This window comes from Vicia villosa, linkage group LG6 (assembly GCF_029867415.1).
Source record: "Vicia villosa cultivar HV-30 ecotype Madison, WI linkage group LG6, Vvil1.0, whole genome shotgun sequence".
NCBI classification, from domain to species: domain Eukaryota; kingdom Viridiplantae; phylum Streptophyta; class Magnoliopsida; order Fabales; family Fabaceae; genus Vicia; species Vicia villosa.
In genome coordinates this window covers 154,363,243-154,372,107 of record NC_081185.1, presented here as the reverse complement: position 1 = coordinate 154,372,107, position 8,865 = coordinate 154,363,243, and the positions used below count along the sequence as shown (strand labels likewise).

At 33.4% G+C, this 8,865-nt stretch overlaps 1 protein-coding gene across 1 annotated transcript; it reads right to left on the bottom strand.

Moving 5' to 3' along the window:
* Positions 1-2,000: 2,000 nt before the first annotated feature.
* LOC131610630 (superoxide dismutase [Cu-Zn]-like) lies at positions 2,001-4,767 on the bottom strand. The gene is made up of 8 exons (XM_058882627.1): positions 4,654-4,767; positions 3,888-3,976; positions 3,678-3,779; positions 3,307-3,402; positions 3,145-3,176; positions 2,968-3,043; positions 2,637-2,690; positions 2,001-2,373 (listed from the first exon to the last, which is right to left on the bottom strand). The coding sequence occupies exons 2-8, from the start codon at positions 3,961-3,963 to the stop codon at positions 2,351-2,353; spliced, it is 459 nt and encodes a 152-aa protein (XP_058738610.1). The 5' UTR covers positions 3,964-3,976; positions 4,654-4,767; the 3' UTR covers positions 2,001-2,350.
* Between the last annotated feature and the right edge of the window lie 4,098 nt (positions 4,768-8,865).

Genomic DNA, 8,865 nt, shown 5'->3' with positions numbered 1-8,865 from the left:
TGTCTCAATAATCTAAAACACAGTAATCTTATATATAATCTTATAGTTTATGTTTAACAAATTTGAATAACAAAAATAAAATGTAAGTAAATTTATAGTTGATGAAAATTAATTTTAATTTTAAATCGCTTTTGTTATTAATTTGTCTGAAATTATATTATAGAGAATAATATTATAAAAAAAATTGTGTTAAATATGAGTTTTGAATGATTTAAAATTTAAAAAATAAACAATGTTTTCTAAGATTTGCTTCATAATTTGTCATAATTCAGAAGAGATCAATCTCCAATCTTCCCTATCTTACCTTACCTTATGTGTCAATTTTAAACCGGATAACTAAAAGCCTAAATGAGATTTTTTTCACCTTTTCACAAAGAATGAATTATATTTTTTATCGCAAATTTATTCTTAATGTCAAAGATCTAAACCCTGAATATATCATATCTGTTTATTAATTTAAGATTCAAATTTGAAAAAATTACTTCTCAAATATTCATGAAAAAATAGATATTCAAAATCTTTTTAAAAAATCAACAATAATGAGAATTGTTCTTCAGAGAGAAAATTGTTCTTTTAAAAAAAATTTGTTTTTTTTTTCTTTATGAATAACACAATACAAAATGGAGATGAATAATTGGGCTTAGGCCCATACTTAATTCAAAAAAAAAAAATGGAGATGAATAAAGAAGAAAAGGGTAATATATATTTTCTTTTATTATGTTGATTGGAATTAGTGATAATTGAATAAGTAATATTTATTTAATATTATGTTGATTGGAATTAGTGATAATTGAATAAGTGATATTTATTTAATATTATGTTGATTGGAATTAGTGATAATTGAATAAGTGATATTTATTTAATTTAATAACTAAAATGAAAGAAGAAAAAAAGGTATTGTGACAACGGGAAGTACAGGCAACTGGCAGTTAAATTTGGTTTGTCTATGATGGAGGATCTTTCACTTGACAAGACTAAACACCACCAATTTTGACTACCTATAATAAATAATACTCCCATTATACTCAACACCCACCAAATTCAAGAGAGATGAAGATGAGAACGATGGCATCCGATACACTGTCTCTATTTTTTAAAACTCATCTAAAGCATTAATGAACCATCTAATTGATTATTTCATGGCTTACCCTATGCGACACTAAACTTGTGCTTCTATGGTGAAGACTGTAAGAAGTTCCTCTCCAATAAACCACTTTGAACTACCAATAATAGCTTCTATATTAATCAAACACGTATAATTATAATTATGGCTTTCTTTCCCGTTCAAAAGCCACTATAAATTATAATTCTGTTTTTATAAACCTAAACAAAAATCTCTATCTGTGAAGAAAAAACCATGGAAGACCAAAATTGTTAAGAATTATTCATGAAATTGATGGTCTGTACCAAAATAGAGCTAGTCATTGAAGTAAGGGTTGTGTACCAAAATAAAGAGTTTTGGCAATGTTCTAGACTTCACTTTTGTCTTATGGGGAATCTTGACTACCCATATTAAATCACCAAAATCAACCTCCACTAAATGCGGGAAGAGATGAAGATGAGAAAGACAATGAAAGACTGGGACAATGAAAGAAACACATTCCTGGTGGAAATCAAATGTAAAAGTAATTTCTCTTCCAAACCAAACAAGGGAAGTGTGGTGTATTTCTCCAACTTCTATCACCTCCTTATCACCTAAAACAAACACATCCGTAAAGACTAATTGAGAATCAAGTCTTTTTTCTAAGATATCAAATTGAGAATTCACTCTTATTTTATTTTAAGAAATTGCAATTGCAAAAATGTTGGGTTGTTGGAGATCCTTTCATCACTATTTCTCTGCACTAAGAGCATAGGATTGGGAAAGGTTAAAAGGATCCGCTCTCCTCTAGTTTATTTCCTCTGATACTCTATACCAAACTAGAGAAACACTCTCTTTTCCCTATTACTCTTCTACTTGCAATTTCATCAACAACATAAAAAAACACAGCACAAACCAATTAAGGTCTAAGACAATATCAGATCACCATATTGTATTATTATCCTCGTTTACCGAAGATGGTCTAATATTAAGTCTTTATTAAAAACTCATCTCCTTAAGATCATACCTCCAACCCAAAACAAGCATGACAATACCCACAAGCACAGACTTCATGTAGAGTATTAAATTAAGCACCAATGCAGTCATAGCCATTGATATTTCAATACCAAAAAAAAAAACACATTATCCAACAGTACAGATCAGACCTAAACAAGCAAGAGAGAGATGAGTGCAATTTATTCTTCTTCTAAAGCTTCAACAACACACACATTTCCAACTTCATGGATCCCGGAAGTAGAGAGTCGCTATCTATCCTTGCAACCCAATAATACCTACAATAAATGGGGAGCAAATGAGACCAATAGTCAATATAGCGAATCAAGGGGGGAAAACAGAAGATTGAATTTGGATGAAATGTTAGAACCCACAACCCACAAGACAGTAACAGAACAAACTTTTTCAATGTATAGTCATATTCATATTCCTCTAATGATCTTTTTTAAAACCTTACTTTAAGCATCATGGCCTTTTTTTTAAATATTGCACAGGGAATATCTTAAAAAAACAGGATTTACTATTGAACGTGCATGCTTACCACAAGCTACTCTGCCACCAGCATTTCCAGTAGATTTGCTAAGCTCATGACCACCTATACAACAGTACCAAGACGGAGTGTTATGCAAAATACTATGATAGAATAAGAAACATCTGTAACGTGTGAGGAAGATGAAATATAATTGTGGCATATTATCAAAACAATTTTTTGAATACACTCGACTTTTGTCAAGATCAATAAACAACTTTTAAGGCAATTAAATATACTTTTTAAAATATTAACCAATCACAAAGAGTATATTCAAAAGAGTGTGTTAAGATCCCTTTACAATAAATGGGATGATTGATGACTCGGGTGTTCTTTTGAGTACCTTTCCCAAGATCATCAGGATCAGCATGGACGACAACAGCCCTTCCTATGATGGAGTTTGTTCCAGTGAGAGGGATCTGCCAACAATTCGTAACTAATTAAAAGATGAAACTCTCAAGTCTTGTTGTCAATTTAGAATAATTCTTCAGAAATTGTGTTCAAAAGATGAATAACATACCTGGTTGTCAGTAATGGAGAAGCTAACAGTTCCTGAGTTAACAACCAGAGAAACCATTTCAAAATTAAAAACAAACAAATGCAAATTTTAAAGCAGAACTGTCACCAAAAATCAAAATCAAGTGGCCTGGAAAAGCAAATAACTAAAAGAACAAAGTTATACCATCATCACCAACATGGATATTTCCTAAATCACCAGCATGTCTAGTCTCGTCCTCAGGGGCACCATGTTCCTTCCCATTAGGATTGAAATGTGGTCCTGTAATAAAAAATGTAAGTGAAGTTTTGTTACAGAACTAAATGACGATAGAATTGCAGAATTTAAATTTGGTCTCTTCTTACACAATTCATTCCCAGCTAGGAACTTTAATGATATAACGTATGAAACATACACAAAGATAAAAATCTCTCTAGAAAATGTTTCACTTTCTATTCATTCAAGTAAAATGAAGGTTTAATTTATGTTCCGACTCATGCTCAATAGTGCCTCAAGAATATTAAAAATGAAACTAGTTGTTGCCGAAGGACTTTTACCAGTTGAAATGCAACCGTTTGTGGTGTCTCCCAAGGCATGGATATGGAAGCCGTGGAGTCCAGGCTTAAGACCAGCAAGAGTTCCAGTTACAGTGGTTGGACCTGCACAATTAACAATACAAAATTATTTGATCTGGACTTAGCACAGTAGCCGGAAACAAAATCCTAAAACCCTAATCTTCACGAAGATCACAAACTGCCGAAACTTACCATTTCCCTCCTGAATGAAGTTAATAGTACCAGAGACCTCGTTACTGTTACTAAGAACTGCCACAGCCTTCACCATTGTTCAATGTGATCTGAACAAAACAACAAAACAAAAAAATTCTTACAAACTTTTCAAATCTAAAAATATACAGATGTTCAACTGCTATCTATGAAATACGGACACCATAAACACGACACCGACACTATAATTTAAAAAAATAATAAATAATTTGAAAAAATAATAAATTAAAGGTAAATCAGAAGCGTTTCTTAACACACTTGTCCGTTTCGGACTAATAAGAGAATGAAATTGATGATTTAATTTAATTGCAAGTAAAATTAGGGTTATCAAGTTCAGAAGCAGAATCTACAAATTCAACACTGTTTAATTCGCTGTTCATTACACAGATTCAGTCTAGTTAAGACCAAATCAACACATGCAAACACAAACTAATTCCGATTCATTCAAATTCCACACGAATAACGATACAGGTCAAAATTCAATACAACAAATCTAAAATTATTATAATATTTTGGAAAATAATACAGATCCACGAAACAGCTAGGTTTCTGAAACAATCAAAATCAGTATGAAAGCAAGTGATTGATCAGCATCTTGTAATAACGAATCAAACAAACTGCAATTCATCGATATCGTAGATAAAATACGAAAGCGTGAAAAACATATACATGAGAGATCCAAGAACTCAGGAACGAAAAATGAAACGATTGGAATATGAATTGATCGGTGAAAAACGAAGAAGCATACCTCAGGACACCCCAGCAGCGAGTACAGATAGAGAAGAGAAATGAAATGGAATAGTCTAGAAGTAGGTGATGAATGAAGCGACGTGTTTGGTTTGGGTTTTATACACCGTCCGGTTATTACCTTCACCTACCCGGTTGCCACCTCATTAATAAATCTCAATATGATAATTTAATAAAATGAAACAAATTATCTCAAAATAGTTTTTTTTTTTTTTCTTACAATCTTCCTCCCATAATATTTATTGTTGGGCTGAGCAATAAGTTAGTTTTTATTTTACTCACCTTAATAAAAAAAACTTTATTTGGTAACCGTTTTCTAGCACAAATTTGTATTTGTTCCGGTGACCATTTTGATGGACTAGTGTTACTTTTATAATTTTTTTTATCCAAAATATTTTCTTCATAACATTAACAAAGAGTTTAACTGCACGTGCATTCAACGGCTCTCTGTATGCAGCCCGCTTTTAACAAATAGCGAGTTCGTTATTTTCTTTTCTTCCTCACATATCGATATGAGTGTTGGAGTGTTAATCTCGAAGGTCTCCCTCTCCACTGTGTCGAAGGTTTAGATCCACTGTTATTTCCTATCATCACTCCATTTATGGTTCTAGAACAGAATAGTAGCATCGTCTGTGTAAATCGTCTTCTAATTCCTACGATTTCCACGATCTTATTGTAGCTCTCTAATTCATCAGTTCATAACTTCCTCAGGTCACCAAATTAAGAGCATTTAGAATCGAACGCGAATTTTTATTGCATTCAATCCAATCAAGCATCATCTCGATTTCGATTCATCAAAACTCCAAATCTCTAGTTCTTACGACTTCAACGATGGTTGGCTCCAAAACCACTCGATCTACCTCCATGTGTGAAGATTCCGCTGCTGGTCTAACACCTATCAATCATACAGCTTCTACCTCCTCCGTAAGGCATCGCAAATTCTAGAGCAGCGATTCCATTACATCTAAATTCGATCCATGCTCCTTAGATTGTCGTATATGTTTGAGCGCCACAAATTGAACTTTATATTCCACCTCTAGTCTTGCAATCAGAAGCATTATATGACCTCCTAATGTTACACACAAACCTTTATTTGTAAGGTGCGGTTGAACATTATGTACAACCTTATTTGACAACAAATTTAACACACATTTGAATAAAGTCTTCAACGCCTTGAAGAGAGCCTCCACAATGTTTTTCCTCACATAAACACTGCCTAAAAGGTTGAGTAAAAAAGAACTCATATTGTCATCCCGGAGCTGATCGAGGCGTAGAAAGATGAAGCTCCTAGGTCGAGAGATCAACATAGGAGCATGAAGCAACTGACTCTTCCTTAAAGTCCTAAGGAGACCAAGGCAGCCGCAATCCTTCTCCGACTCAACCAAAAAATCAATCGGGAAAGGTGCATTCGAAGCATCCACTACTTGTCTAGAGTTTGGAAAGAACGGTATGGCGAGGATCTTCATCTTCTGAATAATTTCTTTATCCATTGCGTCTTTCTTAAGTAAGGTGTCCATAGGCATGCTGGAGTAGACTGAAGAAATCATGTCAAGCTGACTTGAGCCTTGTGCTAAAACCTCTTAATGTCTTCCTAATTAATTTTAGCAGTTTGATAAAATAGAGCTGCTATTACACATAGTATGGACAAGTGGATGTTGTACTGTATTTACAACAAGGCGCTTGAATTTCCATTTTAGTGTCAGAGGTTGAGTCAACATGGCACTGAAGTATTATTAGAACATCAGAGGCTGAGATGATTTTGGTGTTGAGGTTCTATTTGAAAATTAGATTCTGATCCAATAGAATTTGAATTACTTATGCTTTATAATCTATTTAACTTGGTTAGAACCTACTTAAATACTACCTTAATGATATTGCACACTTAAGCAAATATACTATACCATATTGTTCTTTAAGTACTTTGTTATCATCAAAATCTAAGGACTATGAACAAATTTTGTTCCAACAAGTTGGAAGTTCTGGTGAAGGTGGAAGAGATATGAGTTTTATGTTTTGAACATGAACGTGCATGTAAGCATAAAAATGCATGGTATGTAAAAAATATTTTTTTCATTTTTTTTTTGTTTTTCAAGAAATGCTAAAAGTTTTATTATGGGGATGCAATGCAATGTCGCATGCGAGTTTAGGACAATAACATATATAAGAACACCCATACAGGTTTAGGGATAATAACAAAACATCCTTCGCGAGAAGGTTCCTTATGAAGGACAAGATGTTAATAGAACAACCTATAGGAGGGATCCTGTAAAAGTTTCTAAGTTTTTTCTACCCAACCCCTCATAAGAAGAGCTCTAGGTTTTTTATGAGTATTTTGGGAACAAAAACCCAAGGTCATGGAGCAAAGATGAAATTTCCTAATGAGATTGGGCTAAACAATTCGTGATAAACTCTCAAAGGGTCTCCCTTAGGCAGAGCCTTCGTATAGACCTAGCAAGACGCTTCATCTTCTAGGCCATACAAAGTCTCAACGTTTAGGTTCAAGGTGAGATCCCAAAGTAATAAACCAAGCTCAAAGTTTTGTCTCAAAGATGGGCTAGCCAAATCATGACGTATGGCCCATACCACCCACGTCATCGGAATAGAATCTTCATCATACCGAACTTGCCGAGACGTGGTCGGATGTATTTGTTGATAGGATGCATGAATTCGAAAGATTGAAGAATATCGATAAAACCTCGAATGCAGAAAATTCAAAATTGGAACCACCAATAGATTTAGTCGGCGACAGTTCTTTTGATTTATTTATATAGTTTCAAAGTGTAATATATGCACTCTATAACATTGCAATATAATCCTTTTGTGTTTGTGTGTTTTTGTGTTTATTGTGCGGCTACTGCTTTCTGTTCTGGTTTAAAAATAGCAGGAAAACTTCCGTAGATCCATCTACGGAAGGGTATTAAAATGAAAACTATAGGTCTTTACCATAGATGCATCTACGGAAAGGTGTTACGTATGACCCTTCCATGTGGATACATCTACAGAACTTTCTGTGACAGAGATTGTGTGGTTCATATTCTCCAAAGGCTTCTATAAATTTGGGGTTTTTAGGTTTGCATGACACACAAGCACAAACCCTAAACACAAACACAAACACAAAAATGTCTCGCATTATTAGGCTAGATGGATGTCACCGAACATCAATGAAGTGTCCCGGTCCTGAACCGGAATACCGTATAAGGGATGGGCATGTCATTTTTTCTCCCATCAAACCACCAGTGCCGGTGAAGTTTTGGAATATTCATTCCTTTGACCTACTCAAGAGGACTATCATGTCTTTTTTAGAGGGGGAGTACAAATCCGGAGAAGAAATCAAAAGGATCCAGAGGCTTAGAAGAAGTACCTCGTTTGCGATCGGAAAAACGGAACGTTGGTGGGTTGAAGTGAAATGGAACATCGATTGCATTCAAATGATGCATGGATTAGATGACATTGTTTTAATCGTTGTAATTTCTTAGATCTATTAGTTTTCTTAATTTTCTGTTTGAAATTTCGGTGTAATATCGATTAATCAATGAATCTATGCAATGTCTTTTATGTTTAGAAATGCTTTTGTTTTGGTTTTCTGGGTGCTAGGTTTATTCCGTAGATGCATATACGGAAGGCTTCTGTAGGTGCATCTACGGAACAGAACAACGTTAAATAAAAAAAAAGTGTTTTTGGAGATCCATCTACGAAACAGGGACAAAATGGTCAATTTGATGGTGCGTAAGAGCGTCATGGGGTTGAGAGAGAAATTATATATATATATATATATATATATATATATATATATATATATATATATATATATATATATATATATATATATATATATATATATATATATATATATATATATATATATATATATTCCATGGCACTAACGATACGTACCAATATTAATAATATTGATGTAAAAAGAATAGAAAAATAAAGGCTTAATTGCAGTTTTGGTCCCCCTATTATTCTTTTTTTTTTTGAGTTTTGGTTCCCCTAGTTTAAAATCCGGAATTTTAATCCCTCTATTTTAGTTTTTAGAGGATTTTGGTCCCCTTGCAAATCCGAAGGCAATTTTTAATGAAATAAACCTCACATTGATGACACATTGACATGTTTAACATAAATCTTAAATAAAAATAGTTTTTTTTAACATATCACTGCTGAATTGACATTGGCATGTCATTAATGTGAGCATCATTTCATTTAAAATTGC

Bases quoted from the DNA above. Each gene is read 5' to 3' on its own strand.
- LOC131610630 (XM_058882627.1), bottom strand. From the start codon at position 3,963: ATGGTGAAGGCTGTGGCAGTTCTTAGTAACAGTAACGAGGTCTCTGGT. The intron at 3,780-3,887 runs GTAAGTTTCGGC...TTAATTGTGCAG, and splicing joins CTTCATTCAGGAGGGAAATG to GTCCAACCACTGTAACTGGA. The intron at 3,177-3,306 runs GTATAACTTTGT...TTGTTAACTCAG, and splicing joins TATCCATGTTGGTGATGATG to GAACTGTTAGCTTCTCCATT.